Consider the following 27,605-nt stretch of genomic DNA (forward strand, 5'->3'; position numbering starts at 1 on the left):
GACCCCAGGTTGACGTTCAATCCTCCACTGCTTTTTATATCGTGGCCCAATTGATATTTGGATAGTCTTATTTTCTGGCTAAAGCCTTAACATGAGCTCACCAAATGGACGGACGGTTTGGATATAATATATGCCACATGATGGGACCCACATAACTTGGTGACGTCAACACACGAGCGGCATCAGTGGCCAATCGGCTTCCCTTATACAGAGAGAACGTATATATAGAGAGAACATGTAAACGAAGGTTCGGTGCATTCAAAACCATTACTGAGTTTTGTAGAGAAGAAAAGAAGAAGAGAAAGATGGAGAGGGGAACAAAAGAGGAGCGGATCTCTTCTTTATGGGCAATCTTTGCGCATGCAGGTCGGATAGATATTTTGCTGATGACTCTTGGCTTTTTGGGCGCTGTTTGTGATGGTTTCTCTTCGCCGCCCAGGTTCTTCATTGTTAGCCAGATTATGAACAATCTCGGTGGTACCTCCCACTCCAATTCTGACTTCACTCAAAAAACCAACAAGGTTTCCTCTCTCTCTCTCTCTCTCTCTCTCTCTCTCTCTCTCTCTCTCTCTCTGCATAAGGTGAGTCCCACCATGAAATTTACCCGGCAGGAAATCAGGTCGGCCACTCATGAAAAAGCATGGATAGTTCTGAGCCGACCTGCCCGTGTAGCCTGCCTGATAAGTAGATCGTCTAGACTGATTTCTTCCTAGGTGATCATCAAAGTGGGGCTCACCTTTTCCACCAGTTGGATGAAATACACAAGTGGCACATGTTCACCAATGACCGTTTTCTTTCTTTAGATGAGACTAATGGCTCCATGGAATATGTAGAATGCGGTGAGTCTATTGTACCTGGCATGTGGATTATCGGTGGTTTGCTTCTTGGGTATGGATATGAACATTTTCTTCTCCCTTTCTTTATTTTCCGTGTGTTCTTAGGATTATTCTTGCTTGTAAATATGTAAATATATGAGGGTAATTCTGAAAATAATGGGCAGAGGGGTATTGCTGGTCGAGAACCGGAGAGAGACAGGCATCGAGGATGAGGGCCAGATATCTAAAAGCAGTAGTACTAAGACAAGACTAATAGGATATTATTTTAAATTCGCTTCATTGATAAGGCAAAATATACTTCGATCTCCAGTTGACAAGCACTACAGATGTGCTCGTGGGCATCTCTAATGACTCAATCGTCCTCCAAGATGTTATCAGCGAGAAGGTATTTCTCTCAAAGCCTCCGTCTCTCTCTTTCTCGTGACTATCTTTTTTAGTCTCCATTTCCAGCTGTAGGGGTGTACATCGAGTCGAATGAGTCGAGCTGGCCTCAGCTCGGCTCGAACAGTGGCTGAGCTTGACTCGGCTCGGTTCTGTCAACAACTCGGGCCGAGTTTGCCATTGAGGCATTTCCAGAAAAACCTGAACTGCATCTTTAAAAACCCACTGTTTTACAAATATAGGCAATGGTTTTACATGTATTTTCTCAAACACTTTCTAAGTAACATAAAATTAAAAAATTAAAAAAAAAAACAGAGAGAAAAAAAGTATTTGTTTCATGTTCAAATCTTCCTTACCACCCGCCACATTTCATTGAGTCATTTTATCATACAGTTGGCGAGCAACATCAATGGCAAAGTAACCGAGTCACCAAACTAGTTCGATCCGAGTCGAGTCGAGCTGGGGCCTACTCGAACTCGGCTCGACCTCATTTTCGAGCTCAAAAAAATCTCGAACTTAGTTTTGAACCGAGTTGAATCGAGCTTTTTCGAGTCGAGTCGAGCGAGCTAACCGAGGTAGCTCGGTTCGCATACACCCCTAGCTGTAATTACCTTTTTATCCTTGTTCGGTGCCCCAACCTAAGACGTGTTGAAAACAGATATAGGAAGTTAACGAAATTTTATTCTTTTGCTAAGCATATCTTAAGTTTCTCTTGTTAATGAGGAAAAATCACCTACACCCGGTTGTATTCTACAGTCTACACCCCTTACTAGAATGGATGTTACTTTGAAAGGTCTATAGTACAACAGGTTTAGGTTTGACTCTTGAGTCATGGTCCTTCAAGGCTTTATTTGCGTGCGACATCTAACCCGTCCAATAGGTTGGCCCCACCATCAGGATCACCTTGTGCAAAAAATGTGCTATATACACCGATCGTGTGAACCAAACTTGTATTTGGTTATATATGTACTAGTGGTTAAACATTGTTTTGATCGTGTGGCCCACTGGATAAGTGGATAGGACTGATGGTGTGGCCCACATAGTGGAAGTGTTGGATTGCACTTGCACTTAAAAAGGATGGAAGTTATCCGATGGATGGACCGTGCCTTGTTGTCCACCTTGATAAACCTGTAACCTTCTCTTTTTAGAAATTAATTTATAATGATCACTTACATCTGACTCTATGTTAATTTAGCATGTAACGCTTTCAACACCCCTTTCTAGAATGCGTGGTACTTCACAGGTTTGACTCTTGAATTAAGGTCTTTGCAGGCTTTCATGTGTTCACGACATCTAACCCATCCAATAGGTTGGCCCCACCATCAGGATCACCTTGTGCAAACAATCTCGTCAATTTTAAATTTTCACCATATTATCAGAAAACTTATTTAGAAGTAAAAATAATTTATTTAAATACTTTTTATAAAAGTTGTTTATTAACATGTAATAAACATTTTCAAATATTTTATTTTGAACTTTTCTGATGATATCGCTGAGAAGCCTGTCAAAATCTGCAAATCTCCTGCGAAATTCTCAAGCTGAGAAATTGCAGAGAATGATATTTTACACGGTGCATACTGAAGCGGATTGCGTCCTTCCTGCCCCCGCCAGGACGCCACTGGAAGGATATCGGTCCAGGCAGGGGCTCTGTGGGGCCCACCGTGATGTATGGGTTTTATCCAAGCCGTTCATTCATTTTTCAGACGAATTTAGGAAGTGAACCCAAAAATGAGGCAAACCCAATGCTCAAGTAGACTACTGTTGAGATGTAGAGCCACATTTGGGGCCGTCCTTGACCGGCCGTGAGCCATTCTCGACCGGTCATGGGGCCCGCTCGACTGGTCGTGGACCAGCTTGACTCAAAATCCAGCGAGCATCGTTTTTTTTGGTCCCGAGGTGCTCAACCGGTCGTGGCCCATTCACGATCGGTCGTAAGGTTCGCTCGACCGGTCGTGCAGGCTGCACGACCAGTCCTAGTTACGCAGATTCATTTCCGAATCCGATGAGGACTGCAGATTTTAATGTCGCCTTTCGCAAGGATGCGAAAGGAAAGTTGCCTAAACTATAAATAGGTATTCCTTGGGCTATTCTAGGGTTAAGGTGAATATTGGAAAATATTTATAAGGTATGAGCAAGGGACTTTTTATGATCTTCCAAGAGAGAGGTTAGTATATTGCCTTATAATCTTCATTTGTCTTCATAGTGGAAGTTTGCATCTGTAATTTTTTACCCTAGTTTGAAATTTTTCCACGTATAACTTGTCTTGTGGTTTGTTTGGATTGCTTTAATCTGTTTCTAGATTATATTTATTCTTGTTTATCGTTTGTGGGTGAGGCCTGAGATTGGATCTAGGCTCACTGCGTTGTTGGCGTGCTGCACAACAACCACAACATACACAACATAGGAATCAGCCATGATAATGGCGCCTACCGTTAAAACATTCCTAGGGCCCACCATGATGTTTATTTTCCATCAACCTGTCCATCCAAAACTTTAACGGCGGTGTTCAATCCCCACTGTGTGGTCCATTTGAGCCTTGAATCTGCCTCAACTTTTTTTATCTCATACCATAAAATGACCTGAAAAAATGGATGAACGGTGTGGATAAAACCCATAAATTACGGTGGGCCCCAAGGAGACCATGCGAGGACGCGATCCACTTCCGGTGCCTACACCCGCCCTCTCATGACTTCAAAATCGCCATTTAATATGTAATTTTAGGAGAATTAGAGACAAAAAAAAAAAAAAAAAAACCCTAGAAATGGAATCAATTCCTCAGCTATTTGTTTATGCGAACAGAAACTCGATTTCCATGAAAAATGAATTTCGGAGTATTCTCTAAGTACAAAAATCCCTCCATTCATCTCTTATCTTCCTAACGCAGCGTTTCTTCTGCATGCATCTTGTTTCTATGAATGGATCACCCATCAGAGCACTGGGTTTAGGACTTTCCAACCTCAAGTACTTCTATGAAGCTTCAACGGCCAGCGAACGGACAATGCAGGTAATAAAGAGAATTCCCAAGATCGATCCTGAAAACATGGAAGGAGAGATTCTCGAGTCGATATCAGGAGAGGTGGAATTCAAGAACGCCGAGTTCGCCTACCCATCCCGTCCCGATACAATCATCTTCCATAGCTTCTGCCTGACGGTCCCTGCGGGAAAGGCAGTGGCGCTGGTGGGTGGGAGCGGTTCAGGGAAATTGACGGTGATAGCTCTGCTGCAGAGGTTTTACGATCCTTTGGGAGGAGAAATACTGGTGGATGGGATCAATATCCAGAGGCTACAGCTGAAATGGCTACGATCTCAAATGGGGTTGGTAAGCCAAGAGCCAGCCCTGTTCGCGACGTCCATAAAAGAAAACATCCTCTTCGGGAAGGAAGATGCAACCATGGAAGAGGTGATCGCTGCTGCTAAGGCAGCTAGTGCTCATGACTTCATCGATCTCCCAGTTGCCAGTCGATCGAATACGATCCTCAGGTTTACTTCTACTCTCCATCTTTTACTTCTGTTATACTTGGCTCCCTTCATCAGTTACGAGCCAGATGCACTCTTATACAGTCATAGTTCACCATCATCATGATGCTGACTCACGCACCATACATACAAACGGGGGCACACACCAAATCCTGTGGCCCACCATGTTTTATTTGTAAATCCACTCCCTCGTCTATCATAAGATGAACATTACCTAAAAAACAGTATATATATATATATATATATATATATATATATATATATATATATATATATATAGGGAAAAGGTACTATACACTCGACCTCACCATAGCACTCCGTAAGGTCGAGCGCTGTCAACTTGCTAGCCGTCGGATGGAAAAGTTTGAAATCAACGGTGGGCGTCAAGGCGGAATTTCCCCGTGAGAGACCGGTCGTCCCGGTTACATTGAATCCCTAGCCCAGCAACATTCTCTCCGAAGCCCACCATACCAGCCCTTTCTCTCCCTCAATCCCTGCCACGAGTGACCTCCGCGTGCAGCCCTCTCTCTCCACCACTAGCAACGTTCGCCTCCACCTCTCTCTCTCTCTCTCTCTCTCTCTCTCTCTCTCTCTCTCTCTGTACCACCAGCCGCGGCCGCCTCCACCTCTCTCTCCTTCCTTCTCTCCCTCAATCAGTACCACCAGCCGCAACCGCCTCCACCTCTCTCTCCCTCCTCTCCCTCAATCGGTACCGCCAGCCGCGACCGCCTCCACCTCTCTCTCCCTCATTCCCTACCACCACGCCGTGCAGCCTCAGATTATAGGTAAGGCCCCTACCACCACGCTGTGCAGCCTCGGATTGAGCCTTACAGGAAAGGCCTCTGTTTTTTGGTATTTTCCCTGTTTCTTTTTTTTTCCAAATTGAGATGCTCTGGATCATGTGTTTGATATATTTCTAGTGTTTGAACAATGACAATACACATGTTTTGGTGATTCCGCAATAATGCGGTCAAGCTTTTGTGACAAACGGAACTCTCCACAGCCATGGGCCGGGGTTCCAAGTTCCATTAACATCAACAAGAATAATTTGTATGCAGGTTTTTTTTTTTTTTTTCCTGAATGTGGAGTGGCTGCATGTTTTCTCATAACCATCAATTTGCAATCATGAAGAATTTGCAATCCTGAAGAATGTATATATATAAATTTTTTCCTAAAATTTCACAAAAACATCATAAATCAATAGATCAGGCCTCATCCATGTTTCAATTCATGTTTGGAGAGTAAGATTGCAAGTAATTTGGTAGAAATTTTGGAAAATTTGAAATTTTCCAAAATTTTCCTAAATCAGGCCACTTGCCCTCAAATCTCGAAATTGAAGGCTCAAAATATTATTCTGGTTATTTGATGATCACACAATTATTGGATGTTTAAACTAACAAGTGGCCACGAATCAGAGGTTAGGTTATTCAACCAACCTGAATTTGGGATTGACTACGGGACAATGGGTTCGATAATTTAGTCAGTTTAATTTGAGTTAATGTATGTCACATGTACAATTTGAGCATCTGCATATCAACTGTCATATTCTGCCATAGGATCAAATGACTCCACTACCTTCTCTCTCTCTCTCTCTCTGTTTTTTTTTTTAAATTTATTTATTTAAATGCTTGAATGAGAGGCATGTGGAATCTATTTGGGTGACCATAGTTCCCAAGGGTGATGAGATGTGCTACAAAACAGTTCTCATCTGACTTGTGATTCTGGGTGGAAGAATTAAAAAAATGAAAAGAAAGAAGAAGAGCAAATGCCCATTTAATGCAGGTTCTGTTTTCCATGCTGCCCAAACAACAGGTGTATTATGCTCCCAATGACAATTTGGCTCATACAGCCAAATTGTTAAGATAGAGGTTTGCTAGCCCCACATGTGGCAACCTGGCATTTGGGTTGGCTGCTTGAGGTATGAATGAAGTTTAGCCCAACATGTGACAACCTAGCATTTGGGTTGCCTGCTTGAGCTTTTTTTTTAAAAAAAGATCATAAAAAGAGGCCAAGAGCCACATGCCTAAGGAAGTTTTATATGTTCTAAGGAAGTTTTATATGTCAGTGGCATCTCTCTCTCTCTCTCTCTCTCTCTCTCTCTCTCTCTCTCTCATGTTTCCACTAGTCTTATGTTTTGAAAACAGAATAGTTATTGCTTTCTCCTGATTAGTGATTAATTGGGCTGATTCAAGGGTTACTTCATCATTATGTTTCTACAATTAAATAAATTTTTTTTTGCATGCTCATTGATTTCAATTCCTAAAATTATATAGAAGAGAGTAATTTAATACTTTTGTGGAATATGCCAATATGATTCACTGGATTAAGCTAAGGGTTGTTATTGTTTTTTTTTTTTTTAATATATTTTTTCTTCTTCATTTATAAATAGTAATTTTTGTGCCCTCACATTTATTTCGTAGCTTTTGATTAACCGAATTTATGTTTACTTTGAACTTGTAGTTGGGGAAATGGAGTCACAACCTAATGCAGGTGTAGAGAATCATAATGGACACCAGACAAATCATAATGAACACCAAACAAATCATAATGAAGAAACAATTTCAAATCCATATGATTTCATTCCAGAAGCATCCAAGGAAGTGAAACCAATAGTTGGTATGGTGTTCATTTCTGAAAATGTTGCATATGATTTCTACAATGAATATGCTAGATGGTGTGGATTTAGTATACGAAAAGGTTCAACGCGGAATAGTATGAAAACAGGTGAAACAATTATGCGAAGTTTTATATGTTCTAAGGAAGGGTATCGACATCGCAAACATATAGAAGCAACAGATCATAAAAAGAGACCAAGAGCCATGACAAGATGTGATTGCAAGGCAAAGATTGTAGTTCACAAGAATGGATCAGATAGATGGGAAGTTAAGACATTTGTGGAAGCACATAGTCACAATTTAATGAGTCCAAGTAAGGTTCATTGTTTACGATCACATCGACATTTTACAAATTCTCATAAGGTTGTCATGGATAACATGAGAAAAGCAGGTATTGGCGCAGCTAAAGTGTTAAATTTTTTTACAAATGAAGCTAGAGGACCTGAGAAAATGGGTTTTATTGATGAAGATGCAAGAAATGCTCTAAAAATTCAAAGGCGTGACAAACATGGCAAAATTGCTCAAGAGTTGCTTCTTTACTTTCAAAATAAACAGAGGAATGATGATAATTTTACTTATTCAATCCAAATTGACAATGAATGTAGATTGACATTTTGTTTTTGGGTAGATAATATTTCAAAAATAGACTATGAAGCTTTTGGTGACGTTGTATGTTTTGACACAACATACAAGACAAATGAATTTGATATGCCTTTTGGTCCATTTGTCGGAGTCAACCACCATAAGCAATCTATCTTGTTTGGTGCCGGGCTTCTGTTTGGTGAAACCATTGAAGATTTTGAATGGTTATTTCAATCATGGTTACAAGCTATGGGTGGGAAGCTTCCAAAGGCCATAATCACATATCAGGATCCAGCAATTGCTGCTACAATTGCAAGTGTATTTCCAAATACCGAGCATAGGTTGTGCATGTGGCACATTGTTCAGAAGCTTCCAGAGAAGTTAGGTAAAGTAATTAATGAGAACCCATCATTCAACACTGATTGGAGAAATTGTGTATATATGTGCGATGAGGAAGCCGAATTTGATGCATTATGGTTGAAAATGATTGTAGATTATAATCTTGAAGAAAATAAATGGTTACAAGATTTGTACACGATACGTAAAATGTGGATTCTAACTTATGTCAAGAAAACATTTTATGCAGGGATGTCAACGACACAACGGAGTGAAGGTATGAATGCCTTCTTTGATTATTTTGTAAGTCATAAGTCAACGTTATTAGAATTTGCAGAAGGATATGATCGTGCTTTACAAAAACGTCGGCATAATGAGTTGAAATCGGATTGTGACACTTTATATAGTATACTTGTAGCAATAACCTCGATTGATATTGAAATAGAGATGGCAAAAATTTATACAAGAGAAGTATTTTATGACTTTCAAGTAGAGGTGAAGGCAAGTGCTTTACTTGTTAATAAGTTGGTAGTAAGGGAAGGACCATTAAGTAAATATAATATATTCGACTATAGAAGGAATGATAAAATGTATACAATTACTTGGAACCATGATGAACGGTTCGGTTCTTGTACTTGTCAGAGCTTCGAATTTCGTGGGATTGTTTGCAGGCATTTATTAGTTATGTTCAAGGAAGAATCCATCATAAAAATGCCTTTTCATTATATACTTAAAAGGTGGACACGAAATGCGAAAGAAAAAAATAAAAGTGACTCAACTCCTCTGTCTTCAAACATTGATGAGTCAACTATCTTGGGGCGCAATAAAATGTCTCATATGATGAACTATTTAATAAATGAAGGAACGAGGACTCCAGAAATAATGGAACCTGTGTTATCAGCTTTAAAAGATTTGGTTGCAAATGTTCGTAAAAAATGTGGAGTCGAAGAAGAAACCAGTATTGACAAGAATATTGAGGGTGGTGAAAGCAATCTATTGTTCAATGCATATTCTAAGAACTCTTACGTAGTACTTGATCCGATGGTTGTTAGTACTAAAGGCCGAACGAGTAAAAAATTTAAATCTGGCAGGGAGGAGAATAGTAAGTTATGTCGTGGGTGTAACAAGTGGGTTATTGGGCATGATAAACGAAATTGTCCTATATATAATCAACTTGATAATGCATCTGAAGAAGCCAGGTATATATTTTTTTCTTGTATTTTTATTTGATTTTTTACATACATTGCATTATTTTAAACTACATTCATTATCTCCACAGTTATGGCAGTAACGTTGAAAGAGGAAAGGGAAAAGTAGTTGGTAGGCCAAGAGGAAAAAATATAGTACAGGGTCGTGGTAGGATGTTAAATCAAGGTAATTAAAAAATAGCTATCAAGGCATTTATTAATGAATGCTTAATATAAACTTTCGATTTTCACGTACTTATATAATCTCACATGATTAGATTGATCGGTACCAAAGGCATGGTGTCTTAAATGTCTACAAGCTTGCGCCATCGGCTACATGTACGAATTCTAACCCTTTTATTAAAACAATAACTTAAATATATGTTCTTTTCCTTTTGATAATTACATTTTTTTGGTTCTTTTCCTTTTCATGCATATAGTTAAGTTTCAATGGATGTATAACTGAAAATTTTTCTGGTCGTTTTGTATGCAGGAATAACTTGAAATTGTTTACTAAGAAGATACCTATTATAGATCACGGAAGATTGAAGCATCCACTACTCTTAATGTCGACGATGTGGATTGATTTCATTTTCATGGCAATAACGTGCATTTTTTATTTTTATTTTTTCGATTTTTATATTCTTATTATAAAATATTTGCGTGCATGTTTCAAGGACAGTGAAACATTCAACTATTGTTGATCGGTGTTTTAAGGTCGTTGAAATTTTGAATAACATTTTATTTTTTCTAATAACATACATAGAAGTAAATAAGTGAGAAATATTAATTGACTTGGTATGATTGCAAGATTTTGTGCTTTCCCTTGTCTTTCATAGACCGGAACAATCCAATTTATGATTTTACAGTCAGTTGTACATATCCCTCCCTTGGGCTTTGTTCCCTCCAACATCATTGCACTTGCATCATAGAAAAAGCTATCATTCATAACCATACTCTAATGGAACTTATCCCCATGGCCCATTGAAGCCATTGAATATCTTCTGGGTTTCATCCAACCCACCATAGAAATAGCTGTCATTCACCCCCGTCTGTTCACCTCCACCATATTGTAGACCATTCTCCTTGCTGTAGCTGATCTGGTTGCAGCTCCCATCAGAAGAGCTACAATTATTCTCCCCTCCAAGCATGTAAGCTCCATCTTTCATTTGATATGAGTTAATACGTCTCTTGTTTGTCAAGGATGGGCAATTTTTTTCTTCAAAAAGGATTCTTCAAATTGAGCATAGATGTTCCTCATCGCTTGTGAGTTCATCAGCTAGAATGATCACTTCACTAGCTGTTTGTAGCTTTATCCATGTATTCAGTTAGAAAGCCAATATATGTAAAATAGATCTACAGTCTAACTGTTATGCTTATTACAAGTAATCAAACAAGTTTTATGTGTGATATTTATGTTAAGGAATTGATCAATAATTGTATTTATTGTTTGGCTGTCGACATCTCTATTTAACCTTTTGCTCATACTATGGAATTTGCTGAGTTTAGTTCAGTGTTGATTCAATTCAGTGCACTGATTCTCTAAGGCTGTGTTTGGAACTTCGGATATGCAAGTGATTTGAATTACAAACACAATCAATAAACAATAGAATTGTAACTAAATTTCTGAGTTTAGTTCACTATCAATTTAGTTTAGAACACTGATTCTACTGAGACTGCATTTAGATACACAACTGATAAACACTCATCCAATCAATAAACGACCTTTTTCTAAGTAATTGGCTTAGTTCAGATTTCTATCAATTCAATTAAGCACACTGATTTCATAAGGATGCATTTGGAACTTCCTTTATGAAACTAAGTGGAATTGCAAATGCTCACCCAATTGAATTAGTTTGGTTGTTTCCACTTCACTGAGTAATTAATGCAATTGAATTAGTTGGCACTGCTAGATGCAGCCTCTTTTGTAGAGTACTACATTTACAAGTTGAGATTTCTTTTTTACAGCAGCAAATTCATGAGTTCACTTTATTAAATCGGAGAAAATGGTTAATTGTACTTTTATTTTTTATTTTTTTACACACGCACTCACACCACACAGTGGAATTTCACCATAATGGGTGCTCAAACCCATGACAACAACCTGCTTAGCAGGTTCTAAGGATGCTAATTATCACCAAGTTTTCTTTATTTATTTATTTATTTATTTTTATTCAGATTTCTTTTTGATGGCCCTGTTTTTCTAGTTACTGAAAAAAAGTATTCATACTTAAAATTATGACCAAAAATTTGCTTGTAGTGTATCCAGTATCAATAGGAAATTTATTCCACTGGTTCCTTGTTTTCTTGCATTTTTTTATTCTGTCATTGGGTTCAGTTAGAAAAGTAGAATTAAAAGAGTGGGGGAACAAAGGAAATTTGTTTTGCCATATGAACCTGGTGATGGTCCTGTGGAATGTTCTTGCCAAATTAAGATTCAAGCTCACAGCATGACCCATTGATGAAATTTCGAGATTGTTTCCAATTGATTACCCCACAGTTTTTGCTCGGATCAGCCCATATATTGACGTGTGACCCTTATGACCCACCCCTGTTGGGGACAGGATCATAAATAGGAGGCTCCTAGGGTATCTCTTGGAGAACCACTTTCAGTTCTCATTCCTACAAATGTATTTGTAGCATATGCCATACATTAGCAAATGTCTGTTAACCTATCTCTTACATGCACCCAACATTTCCACTATGAGTAGTGTCTACTCTTGGCTTGATAGTGCATGTGTGTGCAATCCGATCCATCCATCAGGTGGGCCCAACCATGTTTGTACCCTCCAACATCACTGCACTTGCATCATTAAGTACCCCATTACTGCATGGAATAGTGCTAATCACCTCTCATGGGTTTGTAAGATGTAGCCGGTAGCATTGAAAAGGTTTGGTGAGGCAGGCATCCCTGCAAGGCTTGTGGGAGATTTTTGAAGGGGTGAGAAAGCTTCATAAGGAGATGGGAAGGGTGGTTGCTGCTGTGGTTTTCTTTGAGAGGGAAGATTTCCAATCAATCTAATTTGAAATGTTTCTGAGTTTCAGTTTGATGGTAGCATTTATAAGTTTTGATCAAGTAGCAAATTATTGAAATTGATTTGGTCATCCATCTCTTTAATCAAATTAAGCTTAGTAGAAGAAAGTTTCTATTGGCCTAAGATGCGCAGAGACGTCTCCAAGCATGTGGAGAGGTGCACAAAATACTAGTCTGTATACACTTAGATTTCAAGGAGTGGAGAGCTTCTCATTGTGCAGGTTGGCCAGTTTGCAAATTGCCTGATTGAGGCTAGAAATGAATTGCAGCATAAGTACGTGCCTATCATCTCGTTCAATGTGCTGACTTGCTCATGGGTTGCATTTTTGTTCTCTTTTATTTTTTACCAATTTCAAGAACTTTTTATTTTTGTGCAGATCTGAGATCATTCAATGCAAGTTTACAATAACAAAGGCACTGCTATTCAAGGCTGACAGGTCATCGTTCGACCGCCTTTGTCAACAGGTTTGGGACATGTCTATTTTGCTTGACAACATGGCAATTGCTACTTCTAATACACACATTTCTTGATAGCCTCTGATATTGGTGTTTTGATATCTGCAGACCATGTACATGGATGGTATCCTCCAGTTTGCAGTTTGTGTCAACAGAACTGTGCTTCAGCGATCCAGACCATTGATACTATGGGCCCCCACTTTTGAAGGGCATATCTCGAAAACCATTCAGATGAGAAGACCCTTCCCAACCCAGTTGGATGATGAGGTTGTATGATGAACATATGGTGATGTTGGGCTTATCTCGAAATGAAAGTCCTTTAACAAGGCTATTGCTTTAGATAATTTTTATTTTATTTACATAACTAAAAAAAAAAGCTAATTGGAAATTCACACAAATGATGATTGCTTAGGTGATGTTCTTATCATGTATTACAACAAATTGGCCAAAACTGGGAGGGAAATACATCATATACAAATGCTTTCTTTACATTACAGCACACTTGTCTTTAGTTTTGGATTCCGGATTTGATGAAGAGCTATTGCTGCTCCTTGGCCCCTGCAAGAAACAAACATCTCTTGTAAAAACAACACATTTGTGGTTACATTGCAGTGAAGTTACGTTCAATATGGGTGAGCGAAAGGATTCTTGCAGAATAATTCTACAACAGGCCTGAGATGGCTCTACGCTAGTAAGCGAAAAGAATAACACAGCCTGTAGCCCAAAGCAAAGCGTGCATGTTACAACTCATGGTCATGCTAACATAGCAAAGAATTTCTTGCATAGTAGCTTTGTATTGTAGCAGTAAGCATAGCAAATTAAGATGGCAATGTTCATTCCAGGCATCTTTCTTTGCAGATGAAACAACCAAGTAATGGTACATCTTTTAACATGGAAGCTTTAAAAAAAAAAAATTTAATGAAAGGAAAAGCAAAAGCAAGAGAGAGAGAGAGAGAGAGAGAGAGAGAGAGAGAGAGAGAGAGAACTTGACAGGCATCTCTACAAACCACTAAATGAATAAGCATATCCAACCACCACTTGCAACCGTGACTTAAGAAACACCTTTTGGAAAACTGCTTATTTACAAAATGTTCTATTGTAGTGGCTTACTATGTTCAACTTGTCCCGTTTTGGGATTTGATTCCCAATCACATGGATCTCATTTTGGCCAAAGTAAAATATCATTTTTCTAGAAATATGTATAGTTTAGAAATTTAAAGTGGTGGCCCCCAACATATCATGTACGTGGGGTCCACCACGGACGCCCAAAGGTGCCCTAAAAGTATGAAATCAAAAATACAATTTATGCAACAGATTGTATTAACTTATACTAACAGAGAAAGTGGAAAAAGCTACGGATAAAGGCCGCAATACATTTGTAGCAATCGGTATCTACCCATAGGTCTTAAAGATAGGGCTACGAATAAATGATACGGCTTAAATCCGTAGCTATATTCTCCATAACTCAAAAGACATATACCTACGGATTATATTTGTATTTAATCGTACAAATTGGCGGAAGTTAGTAACAGCTACGGTTTCCAGATTAAAAGTGACGGTTGAGAGCTGTAGCTATAGCTTAAATTTTTTTTTAGAAGGAATAGAAAAGAAATTACAATAATGGTATTTCTTACCATTGCAGTACATGCCCTGATAGAAATTATAATCATGTCTCTCATATACTAACAATAACCAATTTCACTAAGAGATGAATGATATAGTTTTAGAAAAAGACGAGTTACCTAAAACCAAGGCTTTGACATAAGAGAAGCTGCCAGAAGTAAATTCTGGTGGTGTTAGCAATAGAGATTGAAAATTCAGTCTATTGCAATTGTGAATTCTGTTATGGTTTTGCATCATAGAGATAACTTTTTCTTTCTCATGGTTCCTATGTAACTTGCTTCTGTTACATTTCTGACATCAACAAGTAGATCCTATTTCAAGAAGTATGCTTAGCATGATTAGGATATTTGCTAGAACCTCAGGTTAGGGAACAAGTGTTAGCACTGGATACAATAATACAAGGCCACTAGCAATCTTCTGCCACTGTCCAAGTCAACAAGGTTACTGGCTTCACCAATTAAAAATACAAAAGTAAATTTTACAAAAAAAAAAAAAAAAAACAGATAAAACAAACCTTTTTCTCTTTTACATGCAAAAACTGATATTGATTTGGGTCTCAAGCACAAGAAAATAAATGAACTAGCCTTCATCTAGAACTACAGAAAATGCTATCCCAGTACGTTTTGATAGTATATAGATTATAGTAGAGATACTACCAAGATGCCAAGCTTAGCAACATCACCCACTCACCACCAAAACTGAAACATGATATAAAAATCAGACCAATCCTTTTCTTTCTTTCTTTCTTTCTTTCTTTTTCCAAGTCGCCACCAGTGGGATCTGGCAAGCTCAACATTATGGGCTGTGAGAATTTTGAAATAAAAAAAGGCGAGTGCGGAAAATGTAACTCCATCCCTACGAGCTACTGGAAAGTAATGCCATTCCAACAATAGCTAAACGCTCAGAACAATTTGCTTAAATTTGAGAGTAAACCAAACCAACATGTCAAATTGGATAAATATTTGCTTCTCAATCTGATCATAGAGCCAAGACAGTAGGTTTGGGTAACCTCTATTAAAGACACCTCGCATCATGTGTGATTTTCTTGTCCCTTATCACATAAGTATGAAATATTCAATCTATTGCAATTGTTCACTAAGAGATGAATGATAGAGTTTTAGAAAAAGACACTAAATTACCTGAAACCAAGGCTTTGACGTAAGAGAAGCTGCCAGAAGTAGATTCTGGTGGTGTTATCAATAGAGATAGAAAATTCAGTCTATTGCAATTGTGAATTCTGTTATGGTTTTGCATCATAGAGATAACTTTTTCTTTCTCATGGTTCCTATGTAACTTGCTTCTGTTACATTTCTGACATCAACAAGTAGATCCAATTTCAAGAAGTATGCTTAACATGATTAGGATATTTGCTAGAATCTCAGGTTAGGGAACAAGTGTTAGGACTAGATACAATAATACAAGGCCACTAGCAATCTTCTGCCACTGTCCAAGTCAACAAGGTTACTGGCTTCACCAATTAAAAATACAAGGTTCAGGTGCCCATAGTTTCTTTGGATCTAGGTTATGAGTTGAATTTGAGACAAACAAGAGCATTTACATGGTTGGGCCCACCTGATGGATGGATCGGATTGCACACACATGCACTATCAAGCTTCTTATTGCATAAGCCCTTCATCACAAAGGACTGTAGATGTTCACTTTGTTTATGAATACTAGTGATAGGCTAAATTGAATATTCCCATTGGAGGATTGGATCAAGTCTCGTAACCATGAGGTCCATTATCCTTGGAGAATTAACTTGATCACGCACTGGTTTTAACTCATTCTTAAGTCACTTAGCAGCTGACACATGGATGGGAATGTGTACCACCTACATTAGGATTCCATGAAAGCCTCATATACACTAACATGAGATCCATTAGTTTTCCCAGGACTTTCTAGATACATCTTATAAATTAAAACCTCCATCGAGCCTTTTAAAGTTTCCTGGCACCTCAAATTGTTTTCACAAGGTTTCTCCATCATTTTTTTTTATTTGTTAGATATTTTTATTTCACCATTTAAGTATTTTTATCTTTATGGAAATTCAATGGTAAGCTTTTAGCTGTCCACCTATTGTTCTCACATGGGATTTTGAGCCAAGAGTAGACACTACTCATAGTGGAAATGTTGGGTGCATGTAAGAGATAGGTTAACAGACATTTGCTAATGTATGGCATATGTTGCAATTACATTTGTAGGAATGAGAACTGAAAGTGGTTCTCCAAGAGATACCCTAGGAGCCTCCTATTTATGATCCTGTCCCCAACAGGGGTGGGTCATAAGGGTCACATGTCCAACCCTACTTGGACATCTAGAGCCAAGAGAGGAAAAGACAGCAGAAAAGAAAAAAAATATGAGAAATTCATCTCCTCTCCTTCTATTTTTGTGGTCTGCCTAATTGAGCAACTCTCTTTACTCCAATCACAGCCATTAAGAGTGTGATTAGAAGAAGACTCAGTGGCCTCCCCTTTATTGGAGATGGATAGAGGAGAGACCATCTTCATCGAATTTACACTACTCAAGGAACATGATTGTAGGTCTAACCGCAACCATCCATTTTGATTCTTAGAAATTAGATTTCATCCGGACGAGAATAAGATCTTATAAAATCAAATTTTGGAATTTTCAATGTTTGAATGGACGAGAAATATATCAAACACATGATCCAGAGCATCTCAATCTGAAAAAAAAAAAAAAAAATAGGGAAAATACCAAAAAACAGAGGCCTTACCTGTAAGGCTCAATCCGAGGCTGCACAGCGTGGTGGTAGGGGTCTTACCTGTAATCTGAGGCTGCACAGCGTGGTGGTAGGGAATGAGGGAGAGAGAGGTGGAGGCGGTTGCGGCTGGCAGTACCGATTGAGGGAGAGGAGGGAGAGAGAGGTGGAGGCGGACCCGGCTTGTGGTACCGATTGAGGGAGAGAGAGAGAGAGAGAGAGAGAGAGAGAGAGAGAGAGAGGTGGAGGCGAACGTTGCTGGTGGTGGAGAGAGAGGGCTGCAGGCGAAGGTCGCTCGTGGCAGGGATTGAGGGAGAGAAAGGGCTGGTATGGTGGGCTTCGGAGAGAATGTTGCTGGGCTAGGGATTCAATGTAACCGGGATGACCGGTCTCTCACGGGGAAATTCCGCCTTGACGCCCACCGTTGATTTCAAACTTCTCCATCCGACGGCTAGCAAGTTGACAGCGCTCGACCTTACGGAGTGCTATGGTAAGGTCGAGCGTATAGTACCTTTTCCCATATATATATATATATATATATGGTAAGGTCGAGCGTATAGTCTCTCTCTCTCTCTCTCCCTCTCTCTCTCTCTCTCTCTCTCCCTCAATCGGTACCACAAGCCGGGTCCGCCTCCACCTCTCTCTCCCTCAATCCCTCCCAGCCGTGACCGCCTCCACCTCTCTCTCCCTCATTCCCTACCACTGTAAGACCCTACCACCACGCAGGCCTGTGCGAGCCTGATTGAGCCTTACAGTAAGGCCTCTGCTTTTGGTATTTTCCTGTTTTTTTTTTCCAGTTGAGATGCTCTGGATCATGTGTTTGATATATTTCTCGTCCATTCAAACATTGAAAATTCCAAAATTTGATTTTATAAGATCTCATTCTCGTCCGGATGAAATCTGATTTCTAAGAATCAAAATGGATGGTTGCGGTTAGACCTACAATCATGTTCCTTGAGTAGTGTAAATTCGAGGAAGATGGTCTCTCCTCTATCCATCTCCAATAAAGGGGAGGCCACTGAGTCTTCTTCTAATCACACTCTTAATGGCTGTGATTGGAGTAAAGAGAGTTGCTCAATTAGGCAGACCACAAAAATAGAAGGAGAGGAGATGAATTTCTCATATTTTTTTTCTTTTCTGCTGTCTTTTCCTCTCTTGGCTCTAGATGTCCAAGTAGGGTTGGACATGTGACCCTTATGACCCACCCCTGTTGGGGACAGGATCATAAATAGGAGGCTCCTAGGGTATCTCTTGGAGAACCACTTTCAGTTCTCATTCCTACAAATGTATTTGTAGCATATGGCATACATTAGCAAATGTCTGTTAACCTATCTCTTACATGCACCCAACATTTCCACTATGAGTAGTGTCTACTCTTGGCTCAAAATCCCATGTGAGAACAATAGGTGGACAGCTAAAAGCTTACCATTGAATTTCCATAAAGATAAAAATACTTAAATGGTGAAATAAAAATATCTAACAAATAAAAAAAAATGATGGAGAAACCTTGTGAAAACAATTTGAGGTGCTAGGAAACTTTAAAAGGCTTGATGGAGGTTTTAATTTATAAGATGTAACTAGAAAGTCCTGGGAAAACTAATGGATCTCATGTTAGTGTATATGAGGCTTTCATGGAATCCTAATGTAGGTGGTACACATTCCCATCCATGTGTCAGCTGCTAAGTGACTTAAGAATGAGTTAAAACCAGTGCGTGATCAAGTTAATTCTCCAAGGATAATGGACCTCATGGTTACGAGACTTGATCCAATCCTCCAATGGGAATATTCAATTTAGCCTATCACTAGTATTCATAAACAAAGTGAACATCTACAGTCCTTTGTGATGAAGGGCTTATGCAATAAGAAGCTTGATAGTGCATGTGTGTGCAATCCGATCCATCCATCAGGTGGGCCCAACCATGTAAATGCTCTTGTTTGTCTCAAATTCAACTCATAACCTAGATCCAAAGAAACTATGGGCACCTGAACCTTGTATTTTTAATTGGTGAAGCCAGTAACCTTGTTGACTTGGACAGTTGCATAAGATTGCTAGTGGCCTTGTATTATTGTATCTAGTCCTAACACTTGTTCCCTAACCTGAGATTCTAGCAAATATCCTAATCATGTTAAGCATACTTCTTGAAATTGGATCTACTTGTTGATGTCAGAAATGTAACAGAAGCAAGTTACATAGGAACCATGAGAAAGAAAAAGTTATCTCTATGATGCAAAACCATAACAGAATTCACAATTGCAATAGACTGAATTTTCTATCTCTATTGATAACACCACCAGAATCTACTTCTGGCAGCTTCTCTTACGTCAAAGCCTTGGTTTCAGGTAATTTAGTGTCTTTTTCTAAAACTCTATCATTCATCTCTTAGTGAACAATTGCAATAGATTGAATATTTCATACTTATGTGATAAGGGACAAGAAAATCACACATGATGCGAGGTGTCTTTAATAGAGGTTACCCAAACCTACTGTCTTGGCTCTATGATCAGATTGAGAAGCAAATATTTATCCAATTTGACATGTTGGTTTGGCTGTTACTCTCAAATTTAAGCAAATTGTTCTGAGCGTTTAGCTATTGTTGGAATGGCATTACTTTCCAGTAGCTCGTAGGGATGGAGTTACATTTTCCGCACTCGCCTTTTTTTATTTCAAAATTCTCACAGCCCATAATGTTGAGCTTGCCAGATCCCACTGGTGGCGACTTGGAAAAAGAAAGAAAGAAAGAAAGAAAGAAAAGGATTGGTCTGATTTTTATATCATGTTTCAGTTTTGGTGGTGAGTGGGTGATGTTGCTAAGCTTGGCATCTTGGTAGTATCTCTACTATAATCTATATACTATCAAAACGTACTGGGATAGCATTTTCTGTAGTTCTAGATGAAGGCTAGTTCATTTATTTTCTTGTGCTTGAGACCCAAATCAATATCAGTTTTTGCATGTAAAAGAGAAAAAGGTTTGTTTTATCTGTTTTTTTTTTTTTTTTGTAAAATTTACTTTTGTATTTTTAATTGGTGAAGCCAGTAACCTTGTTGACTTGGACAGTGGCAGAAGATTGCTAGTGGCCTTGTATTATTGTATCCAGTGCTAACACTTGTTCCCTAACCTGAGATTCTAACAAATATCCTAATCATGCTAAGCATACTTCTTGAAATAGGATCTACTTGTTGATGTCAGAAATGTAACAGAAGCAAGTTACATAGGAACCATGAGAAAGAAAAAGTTATCTCTATGATGCAAAACCATAACAGAATTCACAATTGCAATAGACTGAATTTTCAATCTCTATTGCTAACACCACCAGAATTTACTTCTGGCAGCTTCTCTTATGTCAAAGCCTTGGTTTTAGGTAACTCGTCTTTTTCTAAAACTATATCATTCATCTCTTAGTGAAATTGGTTATTGTTAGTATATGAGAGACATGATTATAATTTCTATCAGGGCATGTACTGCAATGGTAAGAAATACCATTATTGTAATTTCTTTTCTATTCCTTCTAAAAAAAAAATTTAGGCTATAGCTACAGCTCTTAACCGTCACTTTTAATCTGGAAACCGTAGCTGTTACTAACTTCCGCCAATTTGTACGATTAAATACAAATATAATCCGTAGGTATATGTCTTTTGAGTTATGGAGAATATAGCTACGGATTTAAGCCGTATCATTTATTCGTAGCCCTATCTTTAAGACCTATGGGTAGATACCGATTGCTACAAATGTACTGCGGCCTTTATCCGTAGCTTTTTCCACTTTCTCTGTTAGTATAAGTTAATAAAATCTGTTGCATAAATTGTATTTTTGATTTCATACTTTTAGGGCACCTTTGGGCGTCCGTGGTGGACCCCACGTACATGATATGTTGGGGGCCACCACTTTAAATTTCTAAACTATACATATTTCTAGAAAAATGATATTTTACTTTGGCCAAAATGAGATCCATGTGATCGGGAATCAAATCCCAAAACGGGACAAGTTGAACATAGTGAGCCACTACAATAGGACATTTTGTAAATAAGCAGTTTTCCAGAAGGTGTTTCTTAAGTCACGGTTGCAAGTGGTGGTTGGATATGCTTATTCATTTAGTGGTTTGTAGAGATGCCTGTCAAGTTCTTTCTCTCTCTCTCTCTCTCTCTCTCTCTCTCTCTTGCTTTTGCTTTTCCTTTCATTAAATTTTTTTTTTTAAAGCTTCCATGTTAAAAGATGTACCATTACTTGGTTGTTTCATCTGCAAAGAAAGATGCCTGGAATGAACATTGCCATCTTAATTTGCTATGCTTACTGCTACAATACAAAGCTACTATGCAAGAAATTCTTTGCTATGTTAGCATGACCATGAGTTGTAACATGCACGCTTTGCTTTGGGCTACAGGCTGTGTTATTCTTTTCGCTTACTAGCGTAGAGCCATCTCAGGCCTGTTGTAGAATTATTCTGCAAGAATCCTTTCGCTCACCCATATTGAACGTAACTTCACTGCAATGTAACCACAAATGTGTTGTTTTTACAAGAGATGTTTGTTTCTTGCAGGGGCCAAGGAGCAGCAATAGCTCTTCATCAAATCCAGAATCCAAAACTAAAGACAAGTGTGCTGTAATGTAAAGAAAGCATTTGTATATGATGTATTTCCCTCCCAGTTTTGGCCAATTTGTTGTAATACATGATAAGAACATCACCTAAGCAATCATCATTTGTGTGAATTTCCAATTAGCTTTTTTTTTTGGTTATGTAAATAAAATAAAAATTATCTAAAGCAATAGCCTTGTTAAAGGACTTTCATTTCGAGATAAGCCAAACATCACCATATGTTCATCATACAACCTCATCATCCAACTGGGTTGGGAAGGGTCTTCTCATCTGAATGTTTTTCGAGATATGCCCTTCAAAAGTGGGGGCCCATAGTATCAATTGTCTGGATCGCTGAAGCACAGTTCTGTTGACACAAACTGCAAACTGGAGGATACCATCCATGTACATGGTCTGCAGATATCAAAACACCAATATCAGAGGCTATCAAGAAATGTGTGTATTAGAAGTAGCAATTGCCTCATGTTGTTAGGCAAAATAGACATGTCCCAAACCTGTTGACAAAGGCGGTCGAACGATTACCTGTCAGCCTTGAATAGCAGTGCCTTTGTTATTGTAAACTTGCATTGAATGATCTCAGATCTGCACAAAAATAAAAAGTACTTGAAATTGGTAAAAAATAAAAGAGAACAAAAATGCAACCCATGAGCAAGTCAGCACATTGAACGAGATGATAGGCACGTACTTATGCTGCAATTCATTTCTAGCCTCAATCAGGCAATTTGCAAACTGGCCAACCTGCACAATGAGAAGCTCTCCACTCCTTGAAATCTAAGTGTATACAGACTAGTATTTTGTGCACCTCTCCACATGCTTGGAGACGTCTCTGCGCATCTTAGGCCAATAGAAACTTTCTTCTACTAAGCTTAATTTGATTAAAGAGATGGATGACCAAATCAATTTCAATAATTTGCTACCTGATCAAAACTTATAAATGCTACCATCAAACTGAAACTCAGAAACATTTCAAATTAGATTGATTGGAAATCTTCCCTCTCAAAGAAAACCACAGCAGCAACCACCCTTCCCATCTCCTTATGAAGCTTTCTCACCCCTTCAAAAATCTCCCACAAGCCTTGCAGGGATGCCTGCCTCACCAGACCTTTTCAATGCTATCGGCTGCATCTTACAAACCCATGAGAGGTGATTAGCACTATTCCATGCAGTAATGGGGTACTTAATGATGCAAGTGCAGTGATGTTGGAGGGTACAAACATGGTTGGGCCCACCTGATGGATGGATCGGATTGCACACACATGCACTATCAAGCCAAGAGTAGACACTACTCATAGTGGAAATGTTGGGTGCATGTAAGAGATTGGTTAACAGACATTTGCTAATGTATGGCATATGCTACAAATACATTTGTAGGAATGAGAACTGAAAGTGGTTCTCCAAGAGATACCCTAGGAGCCTCCTATTTATGATCCTGTCCCCAACAGGGGTGGGTCATAAGGGTCACACGTCCAACCCTACTTGGACATCTAAAGCCAAGAGAGGAAAATTGGAAACAATCTCGAAATTTCATCAATGGGTCATGCTGTGAGCTTGAATCTTAATTTGGCAAGAACATTCCACAGGACCATCACCAGGTTCATATGGCAAAACAAATTTCCTTTGTTCCCCCACTCTTTTAATTCTACATTTCTAACTGAACCCAATGACAGAATAAAAAAATGCAAGAAAACAAGGAACCAGTGGAATAAATTTCCTATTGATACTGGATACACTACAAGCAAATTTTTGGTCATAATTTTAAGTATGAATACTTTTTTTCAGTAACTAGAAAAACAAGGCCATCAAAAAGAAATCTGAAAAAAAACAAAAAAACAAAAATTAAAGAAAACTTGGTGATAACCAGCATCCTTAGAACCTGCTAAGCAGGTTGTTGTCATGGGTTTGAGCACCCATTATGGTGAAATTCCATTGTGTGGTGTGAGTGCGTGTATAAAAAAATAAAAAATAAAAGTACAATTGACCATTTTCTCCGATTTAATAAAGTGAACTCATGAATTTGCTCCTGTAAAAAAGAAATCTCAACTTGTAAATGTAGTGCTCTACAAAAGAGGCTGCATCTGGCAGTGCCAACTAATTCAATTGCATTAATTACTCAGTGAAGTGGAAACAACCAAACTAATTTAATTGGGTGAGCGTTTGCAATTCCACTTGGTTTCATAAAAGGAAGTTCCAAATGCATCCTTATGAAATCAGTGTGCTTAATTGAATTGATAGAAATCTGAACTAAGCCAATTACTTAGAAAAAGGTCGTTTATTGATTGGATGAGTGTTTATCAGTTGTGTATCTAAATGCAGTCTCAGTAGAATCAGTGTTCTAAACTAAATTGATAGTGAACTAAACTCAGAAATTTAGTTACAATTCTATTGTTTATTGATTGTGTTTGTAATTCAAATCACTTGCATATCCAAAGTTCCAAACACAGCCTTAGAGAATCAGTGCACTGAATTGAATCAACACTGAACTAAACTAAGCAAATTTCATAGTATGAGCAAAAGGTTAAACAGAGATGTCGACAGCCAAACAATAAATACAATTACTGATCAATTCCTTAACATAAATATCACACATAAAACTTGTTTGATTACTTGTAATAAGCATAACAGTTAGACTGCAGATCTGTTTTACATACATTGGCTTTCTAACTGAATACATGGATAAAGCTACAAACAGCTAGTGAAGTGATCATTCTAGCTGATGAACTCACAAGCGATGAGGAACATCTATGCTCAATTTGAAGAATCCTTTTTGAAGAAAAAAATTGCCCATCCTTGACAAACAAGAGATGTATTAACTCATATCAAATGAAAGATGGAGCTTACATGCTTGGAGGGGAGAATAACTGTAGCTCTTCTGATGGGAGCTGCAACCAGATCAGCTACAGCAAGGAGAATGGTCTACAATATGGTGGAGGTGAACAGACGGGGGTGAATGACAGCTATTTCTATGGTGGGTTGGATGAAACCCAGAAGATATTCAATGGCTTCAATGGGCCGTGGGGATAAGTTCCATTAGAGTATGGTTATGAATGATAGCTTTTTTTATGATGCAAGTGCAATGATGTTGGAGGGAACAAAGCCCAAGGGAGGGATATGTACAACTGACTGTAAAATCATAAATTGGATTGTTCCGGTCTATGAAAGACAAGGGAAAGCACAAAATCTTGCAATGATACCAAGTCAATTAATATTTCTCACTTATTTACTTCTATGTATGTTATTAGAAAAAATAAAATGTTATTCAAAATTTCAACGACCTTAAAACACTGATCAACAATAGTTGAATGTTTCACTGTCCTTGAAACATGCACGCAAATATTTTATAATAAGAATATGAAAATCGAAAAAATAAAAATAAAAAATGCACGTTATTGCCATGAAAATGAAATCAATCCACATCGTCGACATTAAGAGTAGTGGATGCTTCAATCTTCCGTGATCTATAATAGGTATCTTCTTAGTAAACAATTTCAAGTTATTCCTGCATACAAAACGACCAGAAAAATTTTCAGTTATACATCCATTGAAACTTAACTATATGCATGAAAAGGAAAAGAACCAAAAAAATGTAATTATCAAAAGGAAAAGAACATATATTTAAGTTATTGTTTTAATAAAAGGGTTAGAATTTGTACATGTAGCCGATGGCGCAAGCTTGTAGACATTTAAGACACCATGCCTTTGGTACCGATCAATCTAATCATGTGAGATTATATAAGTACGTGAAAATTGAAAGTATATATTAAACATTCATTAATAAATGCCTTGATAGTTATTTTTTAATTACCTTGATTTAACATCCTACCACGACCCTGTACTATATTTTTTCCTCTTGGCCTACCAACTGCTTTTCCCTTTCCTCTTTCAACGTTACTGCCATAACTGTGGAGATAATGAATGTAGTTTAAAATAATGCAATGTATGTAAGAAATCAAATAAAAATACAAAAAAAAAATATATACCTGGCTTCTTCAGATGCATTATCAAGTTGATTATATATAGGACAATTTCGTTTATCATGCCCAATAACCCACTTGTTACACCCACGACATAACTTACTATTCTCCTCCCTGCCAGATTTAAATCTTTTACTCGTTCGGCCTTTAGTACTAAAAACCATCGGATCAAGTACTACGTAAGAGTTCTTAGAATATGCATTGAACAATAGATTGCTTTCACCACCCTCAATATTCTTGTCAATACTGGTTTCTTCTTCGACTCCACATTTTTGACAAACATTTGCAACCAAATCTTCTAAAGTTGATAACACAGGTTCCATTATTTCTAGAGTTATCGTTCCTTCATTTATTAAATAGTTCATCATACGAGATATTTCACCGCGCCCCAAGACGGTTGACTCATCAACGTTTGAAGATAGAGGAGTTGAGTACTTTTATTTTTTTTCTTTCGCCTTATGTGTCTACCTTGTAAGTATATAATGAGATGATATTTTTTTGATGGATTTTTACTTGAACACAACTAATAAATGCATGCAAACAATCCCATGAAATTTAAAACTCTAACAAGTACAAGAACCGAACCGTTCATCATGGTTCCAAGTAATTGTATACATTTTATCATTCCTTCTATAGTCGAATATATTATATTTACTTAATGGTCCTTCCCTTACTACCAACTTATTAACAAGTAAAGCACTTGCCTTCACCTCTACTTGAAAGTCATAAAATACTTCTCTTGTATAAATTTTTGCCATCTCTATTTCAATATCAATCGAGGTTATTACTACAGGTATACTATATAAAGTGTCACAATCCGATTTCAACTCATTATGCCGACGTTTTTGTAAAGCACGATCATATCCTTCTGCAAATTCTAATAACGTTGACTTATGACTTACAAAATAATCAAAGAAGGCATTCATACCTTCACTCCGTTGTGTCGTTGACATCCCTGCATAAAATGTTTTCTTGACATAAGCTGGAATCCACATTTTACGTATTGTGTACAAATCTTGTAACCATTTATTTTCTTCAAGATTATAATCTACAATCATTTTCAACCATAATGCATCAAATTCGGCTTCCTCATCGCACATATATACACAATTTCTCCAATCAGTGTTGAATGATGGGTTCTTATTAATTACTTTACCTAACTTCTCTGGAAGCTTCTGAACAATGTGCCACATGCACAACCTATGCTCGGTATTCGGAAATACACTTGCAATTGCAGCAGCAATTGCTGGATCCTGATCTGTGATTATGGCCTTTGGAAGCTTCCCACCCATAGCTTGTAACCATGATTGAAATAACCATTCGAAATCTTCAATGGTTTCACCAAACAGAAGCCCGGCACCAAACAAGATAGATTGCTTATGGTGGTTGACTCCGACAAATGGACCAAAAGGCATATCAAATTCATTTGTCTTGTATGTTGTGTCAAAACATACAACGTCACCAAAAGCTTCATAGTCTATTTTTGAAATATTATCTGCCCAAAAACAAGATGTCAATCTACATTCATTGTCAATTTGGATTGCATAAGTAAAATTATCATCATTCCTCTGTTTATTTTGAAAGTAAAGAAGCAACTCTTGAGCACTTTTGCCATGTTTGTCACGCCTTTGAATTTTTAGAGCATTTCTTGCATCTTCATCAATAAAACCCATTTTCTCAGGTCCTCCAGCTTCATTTGTAAAAAAATTTAACACTTTAGCTGCGCCAATACCTGCTTTTCTCATGTTATCCATGACAACCTTATGAGAATCTGTAAAATGTCGATGTAATCGTA

At 38.0% G+C, this 27,605-nt stretch overlaps 1 protein-coding gene, 3 long non-coding RNA genes and 1 pseudogene across 5 annotated transcripts; 3 read left to right on the forward strand and 2 right to left on the reverse strand.

Annotated features, from left to right (window-relative positions):
- Positions 1-305: 305 nt before the first annotated feature.
- The window catches only part of LOC131217487 (ABC transporter B family member 15-like), a 55,406-nt pseudogene continuing 28,106 nt past the window's right edge, over positions 306-27,605 (forward strand).
- On the forward strand, positions 5,483-13,185 carry LOC131258299 (uncharacterized). 2 transcript variants are annotated; one of them, XR_009178051.1, is made up of 4 exons: positions 5,730-5,744; positions 12,289-12,722; positions 12,826-12,913; positions 13,013-13,171. XR_009178051.1 is itself a non-coding variant. In XM_058259531.1 (3 exons), exons 1-3 carry the CDS (start codon positions 5,659-5,661, stop codon positions 13,178-13,180), a joined length of 342 nt encoding a protein of 113 aa, XP_058115514.1. In that variant the 5' UTR covers positions 5,483-5,658; the 3' UTR covers positions 13,181-13,185. The 2 variants fall into 2 exon arrangements, 1 of the variants encoding a protein (XP_058115514.1); XM_058259531.1 differs by lacking the exon at positions 12,289-12,722 and having other exon boundaries at positions 5,483-5,744; positions 13,013-13,185.
- On the forward strand, positions 9,505-10,273 carry LOC131258302 (uncharacterized). The gene is made up of 3 exons (XR_009178053.1): positions 9,505-9,601; positions 9,693-9,753; positions 9,908-10,273. It is a non-coding gene; the product is annotated as an uncharacterized LOC131258302 (long non-coding RNA).
- LOC131258303 (uncharacterized) lies at positions 13,293-17,413 on the reverse strand. Its single transcript, XR_009178054.1, has 2 exons — positions 17,262-17,413; positions 13,293-13,462 (listed from the first exon to the last, which is right to left on the reverse strand). It is a non-coding gene; the product is annotated as an uncharacterized LOC131258303 (long non-coding RNA).
- LOC131258301 (uncharacterized) lies at positions 25,048-26,057 on the reverse strand. Its single transcript, XR_009178052.1, has 3 exons — positions 25,642-26,057; positions 25,490-25,550; positions 25,048-25,335 (listed from the first exon to the last, which is right to left on the reverse strand). It is a non-coding gene; the product is annotated as an uncharacterized LOC131258301 (long non-coding RNA).

This window comes from Magnolia sinica, chromosome 10 (assembly GCF_029962835.1).
Source record: "Magnolia sinica isolate HGM2019 chromosome 10, MsV1, whole genome shotgun sequence".
Lineage (NCBI taxonomy): Eukaryota > Viridiplantae > Streptophyta > Magnoliopsida > Magnoliales > Magnoliaceae > Magnolia > Magnolia sinica.

What these genes read in the sequence shown, in the direction of transcription:
- LOC131258299 (XM_058259531.1), top strand. Translation starts at nt 5,659, where the DNA reads ATGCGGTCAAGCTTTTGTGACAAACGGAACTCTCCACAGCCATGGGCC. An exon ending in AACATCAACAAGAATAATTT is followed by an intron (nt 5,745 to 12,825) that starts GTATGCAGGTTT and finishes ATTTTTGTGCAG; the next exon opens with ATCTGAGATCATTCAATGCA. An exon ending in TCGACCGCCTTTGTCAACAG is followed by an intron (nt 12,914 to 13,012) that starts GTTTGGGACATG and finishes TGATATCTGCAG; the next exon opens with ACCATGTACATGGATGGTAT.